Below are 24,263 nucleotides of genomic sequence, written 5' to 3' on the forward strand. Positions count from 1 at the left end.
TAGGAACCTGCATGCACAGGGCAGGGTGTTCCCCCCACATACTCATGCGGACCCTGCGCTCGCTGAATGAACAATAGTCCTGGCGCCACGCCCCCAACTCGAACCCTGACTGGGGGGCCGCGTGAGCCGACGACACCGGGCTCCACCCCATCCTCCGTCCGGCGCTGCCGGGCTTCAGGCCGGGAACTACCTCTCCCAGCGTGCCCGGGCTGGGAGGGGGCGTGCCCGCCGCTCCATCCCGGATCCCCCCTCGCTCGGCCGGCCGGGCGGTGCAGGCTGGGGAAGCGGGCACCAGGCGGAGCCATGGCGGAGCTGAGAGGTGAGCGGCGGCCAGGGCCGAGCCGGCTCCGGCGGGGATGCCGGGAGGGCGGGTCCCATGGCGGTGGGGAAGGGGCTGCAGGGGGAGCTGGGCTAGAACCGGCCCCCGTCCCGGGGATGCGCTTTCCTCGCGGCAGTGTCTGGGGGCAGCGGCCGGCTCCCCGCAGAGCGAGGCACATGGCACCTCCTGCTCCGGCAGGGAATCCGCCAGCACAGCCTGCTCCTCGCGGCACAGCCAGGCGTCCCTGGGGCTGGGGCAGGACCGCCCTGGGTTCTGTGGGGGCGGGGCCGGGGCAGGACGCCTGGGTTCTATTCCTGGGTCTCGCATGGAAGGTTTATTGATGGGCTGAGAGGCAGGACTCCTGGATTCTCTTGGTGAGTGGGAAGGGAAGGTAGAGGGACTCCTGGGTTACATGCCTGTCTCTGGAAAGGGAGTGGGGTCTGTTGGTTTGTGGGCAGGGGCTAGGGGTCTCTTGGATTCTATTCCTGAGATGCTCTTGGGTTCTGTTCCTGAGTGCTGCTGATTTCCACATGTGGTGTTGGCCCAGCATCTCAATACTTCCGTTTGTGTGTGGAAAATCGGTATAATGGTCCTTGCCCACACCTGTGCCAGCCGCAAAACTGCCAAGCAAGAGACAAACTGTAGCTTGCTGGTTCAGGCACCCCCCTGGAAGGTGGGAGGTCCTGGGTTCAGGCCCCCTGCTCCAATCACTCTTTAATTATTTATCTACAGTGGAACAGCTTGAACAGGTGAGACTGAGGCAGCCCCACAAAATATATATATGGGGTATATCAGAATATCCCATATCTCAGTGCTCATAGCTCTGACGGGTGGGAGATGCCTGTTCACATCATTTCTTGCCAGCATCTCCCATTGATAGTTGTAGGCGGCTCCTCGCCTAGCATGCCGGCTTTTGTGGATCGCATTCTAAGGCACCTACCTCCACTGATTGTATAGGAGCCTAGTGGCCCAACAGCTTTGTGGATCATAGGGCCGTTCCTGCAATTTTCTAGGTGCCATGACGATCAGTGTGTCTAAGTCCCTGTCGCTCCCACCCTCTTTGTCTATCCAGGCTCTCATGTGTTCCCCATCATTGTAGCATATGAGGGTTAAAGAAGTGTTTGTTTGTTTGTTTGTTTATTTGATGAAAGCTTAAGTTCTCCAGGAATCAATGGCTTTGCTTACTCCACCCTCCTCTTCCTTGTCCCTTTCCACTTGTTAGGGAAAATTTCCTGCTTAGCACTGGCAAGTAGAGTTTCCAAGGCCTAACTGGGATGCCATGTCCTGCGTGAGCACTTGATAAGTCCAAGAATGCAGGTTCAGCCAAGCCTGCAAAGTCTGCTTAGGACCCTGAAGATTAAAGATTCTGCCATCAGCAACATATGGTGCATGAGGTGGAGTGGAAGCCAGCTCACTTTCCTATAGCTGTATGGGCTGTGCCAATGACAGTAAACACACATTTTTGTCTGGCTCAGCAGGCATGACTCAAAGATGAGCAGGGGGCAGATCTGGGGTGTGAGGATGCAGTATTTAGCCAGTGAAACTTTAAACCACATTGGGGAAGAAGTTTGGCCAGTTTTGGAGCTGGAGGCTCTTGGAGTAGTTGAATGTCTTACGCTGGGGCACAGATTTTTCACTATCATTTGTTGTTCTAAACTGAAATTGTCTTGTAGTGAAACATACTGGACTTTAGGTAGTGAACATGTGTGGAACTGGACTGTGTGGTGCAAGACCAGAGCATGTAGGCTTGGACTGGAGGGTAGTGAGGTAACTAAGGCTCTAAAATCATGAATGGTGTGGAGAAAATGAATAGGGAAGAGTTATTTACCACAAACCAGAGGTCATCCAGTAAAATTAATAGGCAGCAGGTTTAAAACAAACAGAGGGAAACTCCTTCACACAACACACAGTCACCTTGTAGAACTCGATGCCAAGGGATGTTATGAAGGCCAAAAGTATAACTGGGTTAAAAAAAGAATTAGATAAGTTTGTGGAGGATTGGTCCACCAATAGTTATTAGCCAAGATGGGCAGGGATGCAACCCCATGCTCTGGCATCCCTAAACCTCTGACTGCCAGAAGCTGGTACTGAGTGACAGTGGGTGATTGCTCTGTATAACTGTTCTGTTCATTCATTCTCTCTAAAGCATCTGCTACTGGCCGCTTTTGGAAGACAGGATACTGGGCTAGATGGATCAGTACGGATGTTCTTGTGGTCTTATGATCTGACTTGGAGGAGCTGTAGAACCATGCCATTAGCATGTGCTCGATGATGTGCAAAACGCATCATCACTGCTCCAAAAATTGTGTGCTCTAAATTAGAGACGCAGGACCATTCAGACATATGACAATGCGCCTAGGGGCTACTGTAATACAACTAATTCTGATAATCCATCATTTTCTCTGGTGGATGTTGTTTAAAAGTCTTAATGGAAGAAGTGAGTTTTCAGGAGGGGCACGTGGTTGGGTGTATGGAAGAGGAAGACTGTTCTGAGTGTGAGGAAGAGCATAGGAGGAAGCACAAGGATGAGCATGGGAGAAGGATACAGAGGGCAGTTAGGGGTCAGGATAAGTTATGCACAGACCTAGAGATGATGAGCTTGAATTTGATGGAGGTGCTGAAAGAGGAATGGGAATGGGATGGTGCATTTATCTTAGCAGCAACATTTTGGAGGGGGTAGGTTCCCAGAGGAAAGAAGGTTGCAGCAGTGGAGGCAAGTGCGGGGGGGGGAGGGGAGGTGTCAAAGTATGGGCAGGAATTTTAGCAGGGGGAGCCGAGTGGCCGGGAGTTGGCATTGTCAGGCCATTTTGTGAGCTGGTGATTTTTGCCTGTTATGTCCTTGGGTAACCTTTTGTTTTTGTGTGTTCACTTAGTGTTTCCCCTCTCCTGCGTTGTGCAGAAATATGCCTGGGGGAAGATCGGCCTGGACAGCGAAGTGGCCAAGCTGCTGGCTAGCAGTGATCCACTGGCACAGATTGATCCAGACAAGCCATATGCTGAGGTAAGCCCCCACCTCCCTCCGTCTGCCAGTCTTCTGTGGCACAGGTTTTGCTGTGGGCAAACCTAGAGTCAGGCACTTTCCCTCTCCTATCTCCACCCTCATGACTGAGGCCAAAAGTTGGCGTCTTCCTTTGGAACACTGAAGCTATTACGCGCATGAATAGCATCTACAGTGTCAATGGCAAGTATGCTCTTGATGCTCATGCTTCAGGGCATAAGCAGATCACCAGCTGGGGTCAGGCAGGAATTTGAATCTTTTTTCCTTTCACTTCACTGCAGTGCAATGGCTGACAGAATCTGCGAAGGGATGGGTGGGGATGGGGGACTTGGGCTTCGTTTGAAGCATTGCATATCTGGATTGAGCAGTGGTCTGCACCGCTATGGCAATTCTTGTGTTTCAAAAGGTACTGAGGAGAAGATCAAGATCAAGCCTGGCAGATCAGACCTCTGTATACTTTGACCTAGCTGGGAGATTAGGAAATAATTATAGGTGGGTGGATGGGAGAGACATGCTTAGAAGCTAAGGGGGATGCTGATATTTAATCTGAACTGTAGCAGGAAGCGAGAGCCGAGAACTCAAGTACAGACAACCCTACCTCCTTTCCCCCTCTCCTTGAACCTGCCTATTTGGCCTATCTTTTAAGCCTGTTGAGAGCCATGCTGGAGATGCTAATGGCTTTGTCCTGTCCCCTTTTTTCCACCCCACAAATGTCTGTTCCAGCTCTGGATGGGAACCCACCCTAGAGGCGACGCTATTATTCTGGATAATCGAATTCCCCAGAAGACCTTAGGACAATGGATAGCAGATAATCCTGGATGCCTGGGATCCAAGGTCAAGGAGACCTTCCAGGGCCAGTTGCCTTTCCTGTTCAAAGTGCTGTCAGTTAACACAGCCCTGTCCATCCAGGCCCATCCCAACAAGGTAAGAAGCTGTTCTGAACCCCCTCTGAGTGCACTGCTGGGTCCTTGTAGGCAGCTTCTCTGCAGATGTCACTGATGTAAGTTGTGCTGCTGAGTCAGGCCTACTCTTGTGGCATGACACTCAGGAGTGCACCGCGTTCATAGTCCCCTACCCACTGAGTTCTGGAATGGTTGCCATGGTCCCTACCCATTGAGTTCTGGAATGGTTGCAGATGCTGCCAGCACCTGGCTGTTGCACTGCATGCCCAGAGGCTGCTAAGTACCTGCCAGAGCATAGCTAAAGACAGACCTTGCTCCAAAGCCAGTGCAGATACAAAAACAAAACCTCATTTAATTTGCACTCATCCTACCCCCCTGAGATGAGACGCACCTTGTGTCTCACCCGGATGAGTGCCACAAACATGCTTGGGTGGCCGGAGGGGAAGAACACGGCACGGCCTCTAGGTCTTGAGAAGGGGCCCTGCCATGTTGCCATCAGATCATATTGTATTTTGACCCCAGTGATCTCAATGGCTGTGACCGAGCATGGAGCACATGGCAGAGTAGCTCTATGTTAGAACAGGTCATTCAGTAAAACACTTTCACTGCTTCTCCCCAGTTGCCTCCCTCAGTATGGGGACATGCACAGCGCTGTGCACAGAAATAAAAATAATGGGAACATTATTGTCCTCTGCCCTGTCTAGAGTCTACACAACAGGCTGCAGTTGAAATAGCGCCCATTCAGGTATAATGTAAGGCCTAGGTGTCTACTTCAGCATCAGTCTTCTTTGAGCTTTTGCCTGTTACAACCAGCCCAGTCAGGCCACCTGAGCAGTTAGTGTCGGTCTTGCATGTAGCGCAGTAAGCATGATCTGGCTCTGGCAGCGACCCTATGTACACTGCTGCTTTGTACGACTATGAATTGTAATAGCTTAATGCAAATCAGCCAATGCATGTTGTGTGCGAGGGGCTTTAAACCTACGGCAACAGTTCTGTTGGTCATAAACTTTTGTTAAAAGCTCTTTGTACAAAACCTAAATGTTGGGCTTGAATCAGCCACTGGGTGTTGTGGCCAGGTCTGATTGCTCGGTTGAGGAGCTGTTTTATTGCTCCATAACAAGAAGAGGGCATTAGGGCAATGAAACGTTCCTTTTTGCATCATAAGGCTCAGCCCTCAGATGTTTGTTCTACACCCATTTCTTGGGGAGGAAATAACTGAATGAAGCACAGGAGAACTACTGTGCTCGTCTTGGATAGAGCATGGGGCTGGAGCTCTCACTGAGGGGTGTTAAATGCTCTGATCTCAGCAACTGATTCCCATCTGATACCAAAAAGCAGCTTTAAATTAGAAATGCAGAAAGAATCATTTGATAGGAAGCCCTCAGCTCAGCAGCAAGTGCCACTGCCTACTGCTGAGACCCCTCTGTTCAGCCTGGTAGGACGTGCACAGTGGAATAAACCCAGGGGACATAAGCCCAGCCCTTGCTACCATGTGCTTGTATCCCATATCTCCCTGGTGCTGCAGTGTTGCCGTGTCTGCTGGCTGCGCTTACATTTCCTCAGTGTCCTGTGTTTTTAAATGTGCAGTCGCTATGCTGAAGTGCCCTCGTGGGGGCCGCAGCAGTGGGCAGAGAAGGGAGGTAGATGGGGGGAGATGTTTAGCTAGTTGGGCATTCGGGCTGATGCCTAGCCCGTAGCTAGCCGTAGCCCCTCTCTGGGAAGCCAGGAGGATGGTGCAGTGAGGGAGCCCAGGGAGTGAGAATTCCAACAGGGGTGAGTCACTCTGACCCCTTGGGCAGGACTGACTCTCCTCATTGAATCCATTTGCTGGCGTACCCACTGCCGGGTGGGATCTCTTTCCCGGGATGTAGCCTGCCAGCACGTGAGCTGGCGTCGAGGGACCTGGCTGTTGAGGAGAGATCACTCGGACTCTGACTTTTTGTCCTCGTCTCCCCTCTCTAGGAGCTGGCAGGGAAGCTTCATGCCCAGTTTCCCGAGCACTATCCAGATGCCAATCACAAGCCAGAGATGGCCATTGCACTGACCCCCTTCCAGGGCATGTGCGGCTTCCGGCCCGTGGAGGAAATTGTGGCTTTTCTCCAGGGTAAGCACCAGGTGGCGCTGCTGGCTGGGGATGTGCTGGGCAGGGCAGGACTGGGGGGCTAAAGAGATCCCAAGTGTGGGGCTGCCGGCTTGAGTGACAACATCCAAGTAGGAGGAAAGAGGAAGGGTCTGATGGTGTGGGGCCGGGGCAGCTGGAGGCTGGTCACTTGTAAGGGTTAATAAGATCCCCTTCAATGTATCCCTGCAGCTGGGCTGGGCATATATATCATCCTCCAGTCCCTGGCGGTGTCGCTCCAAGCAGAGCCCTGCAGGAAGGAGAAATGCCAACACATAAGGCCTGGTGCAGTGGTCCCAGAAGCCGAGCTCCAGGCTGTGAGGAGCCCTAGGCTTGCACTCCCCTCTCGCTGGGGCTGCCTGCAGGGGCCTGATCACTCTGACCAGTCATGAATATGGGGGCTGCTCCATTGCTGAGCCCCTCGCCCCCAGGGGAAGCTGCCCTCTGCCAGATGTAATGAGCAGCTCATTTGCTGCCCTAGCTTCGTAATGCAGAACATCACTTGGGAAAGGCTCAGCGGAGAGCTCAGAGACACTAAGCCGGACAGGACCTGGGGCTAGCACCTTCGTGTTGGCAGTTACTTGATCCATTCTGCAGGTGCCTAAAACAGAGACTGAAATGCCTAAGTGTGCACCAGAGTGCAAAGCTGGGCCCAGGGAGTGCAGTGATGGGGCAGGGGCGCCTGGCTTCTATGGCCTGCTCTGCCGCTGCCATGCTCCGTGACCATAAGCCAAATGCTTTGTAGAAGGGGGCATGGTGTTAGCAGCCCATCCCTGTGGGGTAGCTGAGTGGGTGGGTTTGCCCCTGCTATCGTACCCAGCCCAGGCTCCTGACAGGTGTCTGCTCTTTGCAGAGGTCCCTGAGTTCCGGGCGCTGATTGGCAACGTGGCAGCGGAGCAGCTGGAGCGCAGTGTGTGCAATGACCCCCGAGGCGTGTCTGCTGCGCTGCGGGTCTGCTTCACCAGGATGATGAAGAGCGAAAAGAAGGTCTTTGTGGACCAGCTGAATATGCTGGTGAAGAGGATTTCCCAGGAAGGTTTGTTCTGCATCTGTCTGCGACGTGGAGAGCCCCTCTGGTTGGGTCACTCTGAGTTCAGTCCCCTTCTGGAGGTAACAAAGGTCCAAACAAAGTTCTTTCACCTCACATGAACTCCTCCTCAGCCCGCCTTCTGGGCTCCCTTTATCCCCGAGTACAGAGACCCAAAGTGCTGACTCCTGGGCCACTTTCCTGGTGTCCTTCCTTCACTAAACTCAATTCTCTGCCCCTTTGGGAGGCCCGGGTGCTTACCAGGCTGCCACCTGACCTCCAGTGTCCTGCCCTCAAGGCTGGGAGGCAGCTAACTGTGGCCTGAACAGGGCTGGCCAGCGCCTGGCCTTTAAAGGGACAGGCCACTTGGAACAGGAGTTCTATGAGACAGAGCCCCCAAGCCTGACCATTTTCCCCACCATACAACCCCTGAGGGGGTGGATCAGCTGAGCGCACCATGCAGGGTGTGGTCCCTGATTGCTTGGGGGCGTTAAAGATCCTAAGTCACTTGTGAGAAGCATGTGTAGCCCTGCCGTCCTGGTTGCTATCGGTCTTGGGTAACTACGCTCCGCCCTGTGATTTTTTTAGCTGGGTCTGACACCTCTTCACTCCCTGCCCTGGAAAGCTTTGCTGGTGTTTGCACGCCTGAAGTGGCTGCAGTTCAGCCCCTCCCTCTGTATTTGAACAGGCACCGTGTAAGCTTCCCTGGAGTGATACCACCTGGAAAGGCATCTGTGAGTTCAGCACTGAACACGATTAACGTTATGGCCTGGGGACAAAGCCAGGGGCTTCAGATCCCGCCCTGGGTATAGTTTATCCAGTAAAAATAAACTGAGTGGAGCAGCCATGTGAGCCTGGAGGGCACATGTGTATTTATACCAAAGAGTAACAAGCATGGAGAGGATTATGCCTCCTGCCCTCCCTGCACCAGCAGGGCAAAGCGCTGAGCACTCTTGGCTGGAGCTTGTTATATCCCAGCATGGTCTTTCCCGTCAAGGCTGATCTGCTCCTTGAACCAACCCAGCGAGTGTTCGCCCGACAAGCGGTAGGAGAGGAGCGTCAGTCTGTCTGGCATGGCCCACGACCGGGAGTGAAGGCAGACTGTCAAGAAGCAGGGCACAAATCCTGAATTAGCTGTGAGTTCTATACCTAGATTTCACCAACCACCTCACAAGTGTGAACTCATAAAGCCCTAGAACAGCCTTAACATGGAGTCTCAGACAGTCCCCCGTGGCACTCTGGTTTATCTTGCAAGCTTGCCTTATGCCAAAATTCCCAACAGTATCCAGGTTACTCCCCGTCCTAAAGGACCAGTCATTTGTCCCAGGTCAATTGTGCCTTAAATCTCTTACCAGAGGCAATGCTTATAGCCATCCTGTGATAAACTAACCAAAGATTTATTAACTAGGGAAAAGAAATGAGTTATTTACAAGGTTAAAGCAGGTAAACACACACACACACGCAGGTACACACACATACACACACAAGTTACAGTTTTAGGTTTCAAATGGTAACACATGCGTGCGGTCATATGCAAGCTCTATATACCCTCTAGGGCTAACCCAAGCCAAGCATAGCTTGCTTATGCTAAGAAATATTGCCCTCTCTGAATTCCAGGCAGCATAGTGATGATTCCTCCTCGGCAGGGATTTTTGTGCTCTTCCCCCAGGTTTGAAGCTGTGATGGGATGAGGGCTTGGGCACGTCCCCTCTTCACTGGCATAGGGAGAGCAATCAACAAAATCTTTTGTTGACTGATGTTGCACAGTGGCTTGTCTGGTGTCTAGAGGCCAGGCTGGGGAGAGATGACACTTCTTGTGGTAAACTAGCACTTCACACTTGGTGATGCATCTCTCCTGACTGGATTTTTTTACACTTGCCCATTACCTTATACTGGGGGTACAGATACTACAAGTAGGATTAATGCAGGCAGCAGCCTACAAGCATTTCATACAATCTAAACACCAACCTCATTCTTAGAACTCTAGTATCTGTTTTAACTGTCGTAACCCACAGGGGAGTCAGACTCGTTTCCAGCTCTGCATTTGTCAGTGTGCAATGAGGCCTGGGCCTTGGCATGAGTTGGCCCCCAAGCTTATGCCAGATCTTCATCAGTCTCTTTCCTCCGGGTTGCTGGGGCTCTTTCGGGGAGGCTCCCAGAGCGGAAATACAAAGGAGCCCTTTTATTCCAATGGAAGGGAAGCATGAGCGAAGCCAAAGAGGCCTCCTTTCTAATGAAGGCGTTTCAGGTCAAGTGAGGCTACTCCAGCCTCAGCTCCAGCAGGAAGGGGGAAGGAGGAGGATCAGCTCCAAAAGGATACCCCACCACACACCCCTCAAACAGCCATTCTTGGGTGGGGGAGAATGCGTGTGCTAACCTACTCCCCACTGGAAGAGGAGGGAGGGGCTGAAGTGGAAAATGGGGGGTGGGACATGGAGATGAGTATCTGTCCCTGGAAGCCCACCTTCCTCCTCTCCTTCCCTGGGAGGACTGGGACATGGGAAGGAAAGGATGGACCCACTGGATGCTGAGGAGAGTGCCGGGGGAGAGCTGGGCGTAAGGCAGGGAGAAAGGTGAGGGTGGCGTGTGTGTGGAATGGGCATGTGGGCGGAGGGTTTTGGAAGTGGAGTGAAGAGATGGGTCCAGGTGGGTGATGTATCGTAGCTGGCAGGGTTTGTGTCTGGGGAAGTGGGGAGTAAGCATTTCTTCTATCCAGGAAATGCCCCTGTGGGAGAGAACAGGCCACTGGCAGTCTCTCCCCACTGCCATCGATTGTTGGGTTTAGTGAGACAGGGTGGGGTGGGTGGCCTGTGATCTACCGGAGGTCAGGCTAGGTGATCAGTTCCTTCTGGCCTTATACTCCGACTGTATGATCCTGCTGTCCCCAGGCAGTGGCATGGGAAAAACCCGCCAGCCCATCCATCCCTCCCCTAGAGCAGAGCCTGGGAACATTAGACCCTGCATCTCTGAAGTGGATAGATCTGGGTGAGGCTCATGTGGTTAGTGAGGCCAGACTCGTAACCACACCCAGGCAGGTTGGATCCCTCATTGGCCACCTGTCGTTGCTCGTCCCATCTCTGGGGATCTAGAGGGACTGGGATGCGCAGCTAGAACTGCCTAGGCCTGCTCTGGCCTCCTGATGAGGAGGGTTTGGGGGAACCTCAAAGCCACTGGCACCTGACCCCTGGGCTGGCAACAGTGGGCTGACCCCACTGGAGGGCTGTAAGCAAAGCAGTGGCTCTCGCCGAAGGGACTAAGTTGTGGGGCTGCTGCTAACCTGCCTTTGCTCTTGTATCCCACAGTTGCTGCGGGAAAGGACACCTCGGGGAGCAGCGGGAAGCTGCTGCTGCAGCTGCATTCACAGTTCCCGGGAGACATCGGCTGCTTTGCCATTTACTTCCTGAACCTGGTGATGCTGCAGCCAGGGGAGTCTATGTTCTTGGGAGCCAACGAGCCTCATGCCTACCTCTATGGAGGTGAGATTGAGTGGCGGCTGGGCAGGTGGGGCGGTGGCTGTGTTCCTCTGCTAAGCCAATACCATTGAGACTGTTCTGAATAATAGCATTTGTGGTTCCCCTAATTGGTGGATATTGACTCCCATAATGGGTTCGGCACTTTGTAACCCTGGCTACGGTAAAACTGCCACTGCCAATCATCATGATCCATGACTTAGGTTGATCTCTAAGTTACACCTTATCTAAAGCACCCTGCCTTGGCCATTGCAGGATACCAAACTAGGTGGCTTGTTGGCTTTCCTGAGGTGGTCGCCACTAAGTGTCTCCATGGAGGATGGAATGAAAGGCCGCCGCTCGTATTGATGCATTGTGGAGGGAAGTGTTTCAGGCTTAAGATTGCCACCTGCTCCTTTACCCTGTATGTGCCCAGCCTGGTGTTGACAGCAGCTGTTTGTGGGGAGGAAGTGTTAGCCGTGTTAGTCTGTATCAGCAAAAACAACGAGGAGTCCTTGTGACATCTTAGAGACTAACAAATTTATTTGGGCATAAGCTTTCGTGGGCTAGAACCCACTGCATCAGGTGCATGAAGTGGAAAGTACAGGAGCAGGTATAAATACAGGAAAGGATGGGGTTGCTTTACCAAGTGTGAGGTCAATCTAATGAGATAAATCAGTTAACAGTAGGATACCAAGGGAGGAAAAATAACTTTTGAAGTGGTAAGAGAGTGGCCCATTACAGACAGTTGACAAGAAGGTGTGAGTAACAGTAGGGGGGAATTAGTATTGGGGAAATTAAGTTTAGGTTTTGTAATAACCCAACCACTCCCAGTCTTTATTCAGGCCTAATTTGATGTTACCCAGTTTGCAAATTAATTCCAGCTCTTTAGCTTCACATTGGAGTCTGTTTTTGAAGCTTTTTTGTTGAAGAACTGCCACTTTTAGGTCTGTTACTGAGTGACCAGAGAGACTGAAGTGTTCTCCTGCTGGGTTTTGAATGTTATGATTCCTGATGTCAGATTTGTGTGAATAGATATGTGGACAGAGTTGGCACCGGGGTTTGTAGCAAGGTTTGGTTCCTGGGTTGGTGTTTTTGTTGTGTGGTGTGTAGTTGCTGGCCAGTCCTCACCTACAGACAGCCCCCCAACCTCATCAGCAACCACTCACCACACGACAAAAACACCAACTCAGTAACCAAACCCTGCTACAAACCCCAGTGCCAACTCTGTCCACATAGCTATTCAAGGGACACCATCATAGGACCTACCACATCAGCCACACCATCGGGCTTGTTCACCTGCACATCTACCAATGTGATATGTGCCAGCAATGCCCCTCTGCCATGTACATTCACCAAACCGGACAGTCTCTACGCAAAAGAATAAATGGACACAAATCTGACATCTGGTATCATAACATTCAAAAACCAGTAGGAGAACAGTTCAATCTCTCTGGTCACTCAACAACAGACCTAAAAGTGGCAATTCTTCAACAAAAAAATACTTCAAAAACAGATTCCAGTGTGAAGCTGCAGAACTGGAATTAATTTGCAAACTGGATACCATGAGATTAGGCCTGAATAAAGTCTGGAAGTGGTTGGGTCATTACAAAACCGAAACTTAATTTCCCCAATACTGATTTCCCCCTACTGTTACTCACACCTTCTTGTCAACTGTATTTAATGGGCTACTCTTACCACTTCAAAAGTTATTTTTTCTCCCTTGGTATGCTGCTGTTAATTGATTTATTTTATTAGACTGACCTCACACTTAGTAAAGTAAACCCCATCCTTTCATGCATTTATACCTGCTTTTGTATTTTTCACTTCATGCATCTGATGAAGTGGGTTCTAGCCCACAAAAGCTTATGCTCAAATAAATGTTACTCTCTCTAAGGTGCCACAAGGACTCCTCATTGTTTTTTCTCTTACTCAGTGTCTCTGACATGATGGGATGGCACATTTCCCTGAGCCAAGCATCCCTAGTCTTTCCCTTAGTGAAGAGATGGAGGCTTTTCCTCCTGTGTGGAGCCTGCTGGAGCTGAGGTCAGATACCTGGCTTCCCCAGAGGTGCTCTCTGATTGGGAGGGTCCCACCTTCTTGCACTGACGCTGAGCTCTTTGCTCCCCAGACTGCATTGAATGCATGGCATGCTCCGACAACACCGTGCGAGCAGGCCTGACGCCCAAATTCATTGACGTGCTCACTCTGTGTGAAATGCTGAACTACACCCCAGCACCGAGCAGCTCCAAGGTCTTTGCCCCCACGCAGAGCCGCTTGGATCCTTGTGTCTACCTCTACGACCCACCTGTGCCAGACTTCACTGTCATGAAAATAGAGGTGAGTAGGGACCCTGGATCAGCAGATTAACGGGGACGGGGAAAGGGAGCCTAGTAGCAGCATCAGACATTTCCTCCAATGGGAGCAAGCAGAGACAGCATCCTTGCCTTTGGCTCTCTGTAGCAACTTCTCCATTCCTGTCAACGAGCAGCAGTAAGTGGTTTTGCAAAGAACTAGAGCTAAACCTAAGCCTCCCTTGCCAAAGGCCATGTCACCGTGACGTGAGGTGGGAGGGATGAGACTTCCCAGTCAAGGAGGGGAAAAAAGCACATATGTCAGTTGGGCTGCCCCATAATATCCGACGCTTATCCCCTTCCCCCCCAGTGCTGTGACCTGAAATGAGATCACTGCATCCCCCTTCCCTCCCACCACCTGTACTAGAGGTAGCATCACGGGGTCAGCTGAACTGGGACAAGCCACACTGTGACTCTGAGCTCATAAGGTAATGGGATTAGGGGAGCAATGATACTCAGACCTCAGTGATTCAGGCCCATTAGTGACCAACATTACCCAAAAGAGCCATAGTAGTAGCTGGCTATAATACTCCATAGTCCTATTTAAACAGTATGATGGGAAATATTTGGGGTTTTTGGTTTTTTTTCAGAGAGAGAGAGAGATTATTCTCACAGCAAATAAGTTAATAATTTAATGCAAGTTGATAACTTAATTGGTTAATATCATAGGAAAAGCATCCTGATTGGTTGTTAATTTAGACTGGCTAATAATTAAATCAGTGTTTTAATATCAAGCCCTGCAAAGAGCCCCAGGAGACATCTGAAAGAGCCACTTGCAGCTCCTGAGTATCACTGGCCTCAGCTAGCTGGCTCTGGGACAGGTGATGGAGTGTGTCTGCCCAGCCTGCTCCCTGAAACCAGAATGTCCCATGTCCTCCAGTGAGCTTTGCTTTCTGTGCCTCTGGGTCCTGCTCCGTTTCATCCTCCCCCGTCCTGCTGCTGCGACTGGTGTTGGCACGTTTCGTTTCACTTTGAATGCAGAGCTGGGAGAGAGATGCCCACCTCTTCCCTGGGTCACATGTTATCAGCTCTTCTGCCCGGGCCTGAAAGCTGCAGCCAGAGGGGGAAGCCAAGCCCCAGTCTGAGCAGCGCTAGGATGTGCTAAACAAAGCAAGCATCTCTCTTTGCTCAGTGCTCGGCATGGTGTCAGAGCTGAGACCTGGGGGTGTTTAGCCAGGCCTCATGTTCTCAGTTGAGGGAGGAGATGTAAGGCAGCACTGCTATTGGGTTTTCCCTCTTCCTGCTGTGTTCTACCATTCACTTGTCTCCCTCCCTCTCCTGGTGCTGTCTCAGCCGCACAGGCATTGTTGCACCATCGTTGGCTGTTCAACTTTCAACAGGGTGGTGTTGAAGGAGCTAGACACTGACTCCAACACCCGGAGCTTGGCCGCTCTGAGTCATGCTGTGATCTCCCAGGTTTCATGGGGCTTGGGCTGCTGTGAGCAGAGGCAGGCTCCAGAGATAAGTCACTGTGCCAGGGGTCGTCTGAGATACGAGTGCAAGTGCCTCCTGCGTCCTTGAGGAGGCAAAAACTTGTATAGAAATTGAGCCAGACTTTGTTTCCATGGCAAATGTTTCCTTTGCAGATTCCCTCCTCTATTAAGCTGTACCTCATCTCAGCCATCGACTCTGCCAGTATCCTGCTGGTGATCCAAGGCACGGCCGTGGGCACCTCCACCGCTGCCATTTCTGAAATGACCCTGCGTCGGGGCTCAGTGCTCTTCATCTCTGCCAACGAGAGCGTCTCCCTGCACCTGTCCTCCCTAGATGGAATGCTGCTCTTCCGAGCCTGCTGCCTCCTCTAGCCTGGGACACTTGGCACCTACCCTGCTGTGACTCCACTTAGAATAGATAGAAACTGGCCTGTGCAAACTAGACTTGCACACGATGGGTTAGCCTGAAACTTGCCCACACACCACTGTGTCCAAACCTAAAGCAGCAGGGTCCCAATCTGTAGAAGCAGCAACTCCAACTCCCATCCCCTGCCTTGCCTTTCTTCAGCTCCCAGCATTAAATGAAGTGCTGGGGGGAAGAGTCCATTACCTTTCCCCCTCCCATTATGTAACACTGTAGAGGCAGCTGCTCCAAGTGGATACGGAGAGTAGCAGGTGAGGAGTTTCTGTAACATAGTGCATCCTGTAGTGCCAGCAGAGCATTACCTGCACTGTGACATCTGGTCCTTTTGGTCTCAAGTGGCCCATGGAGTTGTAGCTGGGGGAACATGGCTGGAATTTGTATGGTGGTAAGATAGCTCCGAAAGGGACTCCTACCACAACTGGAAAGCACAGTACTGCAAGGGAACGCTGGTGAGTTCCTGCTCGAGGGATGCTGTGCCTAGCTGTTGGGGGGAAGCTATAGAATAAGATTGTTCAGTTGTTGCAGGAAACTCTCAGTGCTTTTTCTCCTAGCTTGTCAATTTCCATCCTTAGTGATGCAGTTTCAAGCCCTGTGAAGGGTTAGCAGTGGAGGCAGACTTAGCATGACTCAGAGGGCCATCTTACTCTATTAGATGGGAGTAGGATGTTCTCCAGCCATAAGCAGATCCCTGTGCTGTGCAGGGAAGAGATGCTCCAATGAACTCCGTTGAAAGGGTCCATCTCAAGTGGCCTTGATCATCTTGCCGTCTCTTAGGGACATGTTGTATTTGAAATAGGTGCTAGGTGTAATGGAGAACTCATGTGGCTCTCACCCCAATCTGTCCAAAGCATTTCCTGCAGCAGCTAGGCTGACAGTTGGGATTGAATCTCTGGCTTGTCCAAGTCTCCTCTGTGCCTGCCACGTGCTAGCGTTATTGACTCATTTTCATGAACAGCAAGTGCATCTGTAAACCCCTCAGCCAGCAAACCCTCTCTCCCATATGCCCACTTTACTGAGCCCCCTGATCTTTGGCCTAAAGCCCTAGTCTGGAGATAGGTATTAGACACTCTGCAGCTGCTCGTCCAAAGGGGATGATAGTTATTCCAATGTGTGTATGTGCCAATTAGACACTTCTATGGGTAGAGTGTGGAGGAGAGTCGGGTGGAGTAAGGCAGGTAGAGGGCCAGAAGTGACCAAATATGTTTTTGGCAATTAGAGAAAGGGGTGTGTGTGCAATCCTGAGCTGTGCTGGATCAGCCAGACTCTTCATTCGTGCCTTCCTCCGCCACTGACCACAGAATTGCCTTGGGCTTAAACTTCCTATCTTCATAACAACAAAAGGAGGGGGCGCTGGGAGACTCCTCCCCTCCAAATTCTGCCCTAGCAAGGCAAATTCCTTAAAGCAAGACAGCAGAAGGGGGTGAACTGTGTACACTGGTAAGGGTCTATCCTGCTCTGAAGCAGGCATCTCAGACTAGTTGGATGCAGAGGCTGTAGGGGCTAGGAATTAAGAGCAATGGTCAGCATCAGAGCTCCTGAGTTTTATTCCTGCTTCTGCCTCGCTGTGGGATTGTCAGCAAGTCACTTAACTTCTGTACCTCCATCCCATACCCTGCAAAATGAGACTAAGTGATCTACCTCACAGGGGTGTTGAGGCTGCATGGATGAATGTTTGAAGTGCTTGGAGCTCCTTGGCTGGAATGTGCTATATGAGTAAAGTATTATCCTTAGCTGTCCCCCTTCCTCTCAGCCAGACTAATCCCCACTAGCTCTGCTGCACTAGAACTGTGTTTAGAGACCTGGACCTATTTCTGAAGGGGGAAGCTTGAAGGGTGGTTAGTTCAGTTTGCTGAACCCAACAGGTTGCTCGTTAGATTTCATTCGGTTACCCATGACTCCCATAGTCACAGGCTAGTGCTATCAGTTATACAGGGCCAGGCTTTCTACAGCCCATTACTTTGTCCCAGCAAGACTGTGACACTACCAAAGCCTGGCGCTATTTCAGTGTGCCTACAGCTATAGATATTGACTTTGTGTTATAGTCTAACAGGAGAGGTCATCCCTACAGGGGCAGTTGGCTTAAGCTTGCAGATGACAGTTGCTGGCATTTTTGGTGGGAAGCAACCTGGTTGCAACATTCCACAAGACAAGAGATGTGCACCTACTTGTGGTGCTAATGTTAAGGGTAGTTGAGGCTTGATTTGTTCACATCTTAATGGCAGTCCTAATGTGTAGCCCTTGAACTGTCTTTGCCCCTGGTGTGGTGACTAGGTCAGGCAGCAGCACAGTAACATCAGTATTAAAGAATTCACTTTAGTTTTCCAACCCCAGAATGATCTGCTGGGAACACATAGGCTGCAGCAGCCAGGCTTGTAGGGTAAGACACTTCCACAGGTGGAATTAATCCTTGTTCTTTCACCTGCCTGTTGCTCATTTCAATCTTTTAATCATGGATACTCAGCCAGGGCTCTGTTCCTCTTCAGTTCCTTGTTCTGGGAGGAGTGGGGGGTTCATCTGTCACTGAACCTAGATTAATCTGATACGTACTTCCTCAGGACTTAGTCAGAATTACACAGCATAAAACTCCACTCCAGTGGAATAATCCCTTTGTTTGGCTTTAAAGAAAAACTCCTAATTTGATGTAATATTTTAGGCAATTCCTGTGTTGAGAGGGGAGCACAGTGTTTGTTGTACAATGAACCTGAGCTCTTAACTGGATTCATTCTGGAACCCGAAGGGTTAAATAGGCTCTGCAGGGGTGGGGAAGGAAAGCTGCAGCAAGAACTGAACCCAAGGAGGAGCCAGCCTTAGGCATATAACCTGTGTTTATGAACCAGTGATGAGTGAGACTTTTCTTCCCACACACTTGGCTGTGCTGGTTTGACTGGTGCACCAGATGCTGCTCTACCAAGAGCTATAAATTCATTTAGCAGGGTGGTACGGCTGGGACAGCAGTGACAAAGAACCTTGCAGCATGGTATGTCAACAGTTAAGGTATAGTCATGGACTGGAATGTTGTAACAAAGAGGAATAAATAAAGAGTCACTGCAGAAGACAGTCCTGGGCACTGTCTGCACTTTATTTCAAAATGGGTATTAGGAAGATAACCAAAATGTGCCTGTGACCCCTGGGGGGAGGAGGGTATTCCCTCACCCAGGATCAAAGCTCTGAGCAGTCCCCCACCCACTCCTTGCTTGTAGTACTTCAGGCCAGTCACAAATAGCTTCCAGGAGACCTAAGCCTGGCTGAATTCTGCCAGTTCTCTACTAAAAGTCAACCAGCAACTCTTTCAGTTGCACCAAGAAGTGTGTGTGATTGCTCCCAACTACAGCAAAACACACCGCTTGTGTAACACACGATCAAGTTTATTACAAACAAAACTTTCCTTGACCAGGAATATATAAAACTTTGTCATAGTTCCCTGTAGCAATACTTAAGACGTTAGATTTCTTTAGAAGCTGGTTGTCCTCTGCATATCACAGCGAGACTGATTTAAGGCAGCTTTTTAACTTCATGTCAGAGACAACCCCCCCCCCTTGTCTTCTGTCCTTGCCCCAAACCCCCACACACAATGATCTGCTCACTACTTAACCTAGAGGTTCTGGACTAAAACCTACATAGCCACAACACTCTTGTATTGTCTTGGTAGTTGAACAAGCACCATTAAAGAACATTCGACTAGAACAGAGATTAACTTTTAGCTAAACAGCTCCCTGCAATTGACTGGGGGAGTATTTTCCACAGCAACAGGATCTGAAACAAAGGCCCTGAGATTTAGCAGGAAAGGTACAGCATCATATTCCAACTCCCTGTTTTAACAAGTAAAAGGCAAGTAGGAAGTTAAGCACAGAACCAAGCAGCCAAACCTTTCAGGCCACTACTAATGTGAGTGCACCTGGGCTGGTGGGGAAGTAATCCCTCCATAACCTTTTCACTTCTGTCCACCAGACATGGATTTGGATGCAACATATAGCCCTAAGTAAGGCAGCACGCTTGGTGTGGCCCACAGCTTTAAAGGTGCCGTGAAATCCAAGCTCATTTATTCAGCTGTTGGGATCAGGAAAGTGCCACTGAAAGCAGCCAGAGTCAGCCAACTTCTAGGCCCAGCCCATACAGGTACTTACGGAACAACCCTCTCTTCAAGGAGATGTCAACAGAATGGCCTCAAGTGCACTGGTCTGGGACCATCCAGCTGAAAAAAGGTCACAAGGGGAGGGAACTCAACACACTTCATATATAAATTTAATCAGCTTCAGCCAGCAGAGAGAGGAGCCTCAACAGTTGGTGACGTGCCATCCCAGATTTTAGCATCAAGACATCCTGTCCTTGAGACCCCTGTTACATCCAGGAGTCATTCTGGCACCCAAGCCAGCATCTCCTCTAGGCTGCAGCATTAGTGTCAGACTATGCTTAGTCCCCAAGATATACATAATGACCAAAAGGCAACAGTAACTTGGAAATTGCTCCCTCCTCTGGCCATGACACCACATTCTGGACAAGAATGCCCAATCACTGCACACAGCTGAATACTAATGAAGACAGTGTAAAGGACAGGGCTAGGACAGTCGTGGTACAGAGACTACACTCCAGAGCTCAAAGCCTCACTGCCACTCAGTGAACATCTGACTAGCAGAAAAAAATAAGTAACATCTAAATATTAACCAAACAGCCCTTCAAGTGCTTCCATAGCATCATCATCTCTACATAAAACAATCTACTACTAAGAATTACTGTTCGTGTGCACAGTAAGTCAATGGCAGGGAAGTCACAGTTTTGGTTGCTATTCCTGTTCTGGAGGGCAAAGAATTAACAATGGAATTTAAACTAACGCTGAGCATTGTGGGAGGAGGCTCAGAATCCTCAAGCTACTTTGATGCAGGTGGTTTTTTTTTTTTTTTAAAGAAACTTCCTTCATTTTTAGGGTAAAGACCAAATCCATCTTTATGAATTTTGTCCTTTTAGAGGAAGTTAGTTCATTGTATCATAATGCTTTAGGAGATCACATCAGCACAATGGATATATTTCAGGACTGTTTCCACAGCCCACCATATTTGGGATTGGCTCAACAAAAAACAAAAAAAACCACAAAACATGACAGGAAGCAATCCTGACTGTATGCCATGATGCAGAGATTCATAGTCGACAGCATGAGTGAGAGCAGCACAAGACTCTGTCCTGATTTTGTATTTTTGTAACTTAAAAGTTATCAGCCAAATTCACACTAAAACTTCTCACTCCTAAGTTCAGACCTTCCATGGCAGAGTAAACCAAGAGTAAAACAACTATGACCTAGTCAGAAGCCCCTAAAACCCACTAATAAACAGAAATTGACATATCCTACAAGAGATGTTAGCGGGGTTTCTATATAAGATGGTGTGCCACTGGTCCAGTCAGACAACTAGAAGCCAGTCACCTGATTAATCACATCAGATGCATGGAATGTAGAGTGCTCTCAGTAGGCAACATGGCAATCTTGAGCTGCTTTATTTGAGAGGCTGTCTGCTAAAGACCCTGCCCACACCTGCCTTGACCCTCATCACCACACCCAGTCACTTCATGGTGCCTGCCCTGGTACTCAAAAGGAGCAGCAAGCTTTGGTTTTGATCACTATGTATAGATTTAGTTCAAAGCAAACCCAGAGCAATTATAGATGCCATTACATCCATTAATCTAACTAGACACTTATCAGGCAGCCCTCCTCCTTCATTAACCTCTGCTGTTTCCCAGAGGAATTCCATCTCAGCTGCCCTACCTCAACTCTCTGTCCCACAGGGGCCCTGCAGACTTCAAGCCAGGACTGGTGAATACACCAAAGAAAATAAATAAATAAATGCAGATAGTTTGTTAGGTCACCTCTACAGAAGTGGGGATTAAAGGCCAGGGCCTGAAGTTGCTTATGAGATACATTCAGAAACTGTAGTGCTGCGGCAGTAATGGTACCATCCAGGATCTCTAACCACCTTGAAAGCTCCATGACAAAGGTTTTGTTGTGGTGGTGGTGGTGGGTTTTTTAAAAAATAAAGGACAGTCAATGCTTTAGTCACTGAATAAAAACAACCAGTTAATGAGATGAACCCCAAAGAATGAAAGCAAATCATTTGAAATCCCACAGGATTAACAAAACGTGTGAGCAGACTGGATCAGAGTATTGAAGAGCCTTTCAAGTAGCTTGTTTCAACATTGGTGGAATAGAAGTTCCTTTCTTCTCTGCTTACCTGCTACATCCTGAGTTCAGAGTCTGTAAGGACATGGCAACCACCCAAGGCAGCACCAGATCCCGAACCCCAGCCATGGCACATGAGGAAAAGGAATGACTGTTTGCAGACTCAAGTGCCTTCATTTGCATTTCTCCAGCTTGTTAGGTTACTGACTTGAGACCTTTGCTGTTCCCCTTTACAAACAGCTTTGGAGTTCTCCTTTAAGAGTGAGAGTACGCACATGTTCTCTCTTCTCCCTCCTCCCACAGCCAGCATGAAGCATCTTTCCACATTCAGGCAACCTGAACAGCTACACATAATAGCTATATATTATATCACTATATGTAACAAAAAGTAGCTTTGGGATAATCAACTGTTGCTGCTCAACTTGAGCAGGTGCCAATAACTGCAGCAGTGGCAGCATCCAGTTCTTCAGTCATTGAGCCCATTTCAGTTTCTGCCAGTGTTCAATGCTGAATGTAGTTGCCTCTATCAGGCATACTAATGTACTAAGAAACACAGTAGAAAGTGCTGGCCCTTGACTTGTAGTGTGCAGCCCCGGTTGAGCAGTGCCTACTGGATTGTGCAGGAGAGAGACTCCCCGAAGCAACAGGGACAAGGTGACGAGGAAACAGGTTTTGGGGGAATGAGATCTAGGTCCTCATCGTCCGGGATCTCATCTAGGTGGTACCCGTCCTGCAGAAGCTGACGGCTTAGATCCTGGTTCACCTGCTGAGTGGGCAACAGAAGAGATAAGAACTCCTGAAGCATGTCAGTCAGTTGGGAACACTAAAGCCCTCCACTGTTCCACCTCCAATGAAAAGATGTTCCCTGTACTATGTGATGTCTATCATACCCTCTCCTGGTTGGGGTTGTAGTGTTCAAGTTAATTTCACTTGCATTTTTATTACACGCACACCCCCTCAGGAGCCAAGCAATCAAGGTGGTCTGGTTAGAGGGCTGAGAGGGTTGATCTAAACTGAAAGGAACTTTTAAAACTAAGATCAAGTCTTAGCAAAAAAAAAAAAAAAATACTGATTTAAACTCAAAGAGTCCCAAGTGTCCTGCATTGCCCCTGATCCCCAGCTCCCAGCCAGCAGCTTTCCACAGAGGAAGCAACACCAGCTGAGCAGAGAAGGTGCACACTGGAGGAAAGAGCTTTAATTCTTGGACTGCAGACACTGATGAACATTACACAGATCAGTGTTAGGGTTGCCACTCAAAGTCCTTTACAAAGTTAAACCTGGGACAAACTGCTTCAGGGTCTGGAAAGAGACAGGGCTTACATACACGAATAGGAAAGGGATAGGAATTTTTAGCAGTATCAAATAAAACTGTGGTTGATTTGTTTTGGGGTTGAGGAAGGAGAATTAAGCATCCCCTTGCAGCGTTGGACACCAGAACAGCATTATGCTATGGCAGGAGAATGGGAAATTTGAAACTAGCCAGTCTAGTTAACTGTCCAAGCTCAGTGAAGTCCACAAACAGCTTTAAGGAGTAAAGTAAATTACACTCCACATACTGAACTCTTTGCCATCAAGTACATGGCAACTGGACAAAGGGGATCATTAGGGGTGGGGCAGAATGAGAATGGATCCATGTGAATCATACAGGGGTGTGAGATACAATAAAACAAAACACTCTGGACTTGCCTCTGCAGAGGAGTAACCGGAGGAACATCTTGATTCCAGCTCCCCATCACTAAGAGAAGAATGCAACCGTCAGGTAATCAAGAGAATGTGTGAAGCACATCCACTGCTGCATCAGCTCTCAGTCAGTGGGGTGTGCACGGAGTCTGGTAGAGCATAGGACCTCCTCCCCTGCCCAGCAAGCAGATAAGGGTATCTTTGAAGTGAAGAAGTGGAGAATGGCTCTTTACATTTGCACGGCTAATGAGTGTTTCAGCAGGGACCTCAGTGTCAGCATAGTCCTGCTGAAACACTCATTAGCAGTGCAAACGTAAAGAGGGTCCTGCATCACCCTCTCCAACAGGTGCCCACATGAGCCTTGATTACGGGGTCAGCAAGGCATCAGTCCCACAAAGATAGGAATATAATTTGCAACTCGGGTTGTTAACATGTCCAGCTCCCTCAGGGTTATACTGCTGGGGGCAAGCAGATCAGTCACAAAGGTGGGAAGTCAGCCACTTGCCTTTACTTTACAGCCCCAAGTCAGCTCGCTAAGTGGACGTCTCTCCCTTCAAAAAGGAATCTCCATATAAATAGAAGCTGGCATAGCTTAGTCAGTTAGTAACTTGTGTCTTGAACGAAGTGTTGCTATGCGGGGGCTCAGATCCACCAAGCAGACATCACTCAGTACCAGAGTACACCTACCTCAAAGCACCAAGCCACTGACGCACACAAAGCTCTCACCTGTCTGAATCAAGGGACACCAGGTTCTCATCCGCTGTCTGGCTGAGAGCAGCATAGCCCTTGTTAAACTTCACTGACCTGGAGAGAGGTGCGCAAATGAGCCTGCAACAGACATCTAGATGGGGAAGTGTGATCACAGATCTGACTGTCTGCCAGGCTAAGAACACAGGACAGGAGGTACACTAGAGTGGACACTAGAGATGTCCTCTCTCACTTTACTGCCTAGGTCAGGGGTAGTCAGTAGTTGGATCACAGGCCAAATCTGGACCACCAGATGCTTTTGAACAGACCCCGAAATATTTTTATTTACTTATTATCATTATTATTTTCTCTGGAGTCTGGACCTTGACCAAGAAATTTGGACCTCGACAAAAAATAATTGACTAACCCTGGCCTAAGTATTGCTAATGTCAAGAAGACAGACTCTCACAGACACTATGGACCATAGCAGCTAGAAATTAACTCCCTCTCCAACTCCACGTGCTGCAATAAATTTAGCTGATTAATTTCTCAAAGCCAGACTATTGCCTGGACTGAGAGGAGAAATACGTATCTTGTTAAAAGGACTTAATGTTTGTGAATGTGCTGGATTGACAGCTCTATGGCAACTTTTCCCAACTGTTGGCAATTCCTCATTCAAGTCAATAATTTTCATGGCCTGCTTTTTCA

General features: G+C 49.5%; 2 protein-coding genes across 7 annotated transcripts in view; one reads left to right on the plus strand and one right to left on the minus strand.

Moving 5' to 3' along the window:
- Window positions 1-21,209, plus strand: MPI (mannose phosphate isomerase). Of its 2 annotated transcripts, none has more exons than XM_050966814.1 (8): window positions 1-319; window positions 3,193-3,320; window positions 4,041-4,241; window positions 6,182-6,323; window positions 7,192-7,374; window positions 10,668-10,841; window positions 12,946-13,154; window positions 14,755-18,082. In XM_050966814.1, the coding sequence occupies exons 1-8, from the start codon at window positions 67-69 to the stop codon at window positions 14,971-14,973; spliced, it is 1,509 nt and encodes a 502-aa protein (XP_050822771.1). In that variant the 5' UTR covers window positions 1-66; the 3' UTR covers window positions 14,974-18,082. The 2 variants fall into 2 exon arrangements, with proteins under 2 accessions (XP_050822771.1, XP_050822772.1); XM_050966815.1 differs by lacking the exon at window positions 14,755-18,082 and adding an exon at window positions 21,138-21,209 and having other exon boundaries at window positions 233-319.
- Window positions 18,084-24,263, minus strand: part of FAM219B (family with sequence similarity 219 member B) — a 20,164-nt gene continuing 13,984 nt past the window's right edge. For 3 of the 5 annotated variants that reach the window (XM_050966851.1, XM_050966850.1, XM_050966848.1), the window contains 3 exons: window positions 23,595-23,672; window positions 22,875-22,923; window positions 21,345-21,954 (listed from right to left, as the gene is read on the minus strand). In XM_050966851.1, coding sequence (XP_050822808.1) covers window positions 21,796-21,954; window positions 22,875-22,923; window positions 23,595-23,672 — 286 coding nt within the window. In that variant the 3' untranslated portion in view covers window positions 21,345-21,795. Of the gene's footprint in view, window positions 19,218-21,240; window positions 21,955-22,874; window positions 22,924-23,594; window positions 23,673-24,263 lie in introns of those variants that run through there. The other 2 variants (XM_050966847.1, XM_050966849.1) reach the window with 2 other exon arrangements.

The sequence above is a fragment of the Gopherus flavomarginatus genome, chromosome 9 (assembly GCF_025201925.1).
Source record: "Gopherus flavomarginatus isolate rGopFla2 chromosome 9, rGopFla2.mat.asm, whole genome shotgun sequence".
Lineage (NCBI taxonomy): Eukaryota > Metazoa > Chordata > Testudines > Testudinidae > Gopherus > Gopherus flavomarginatus.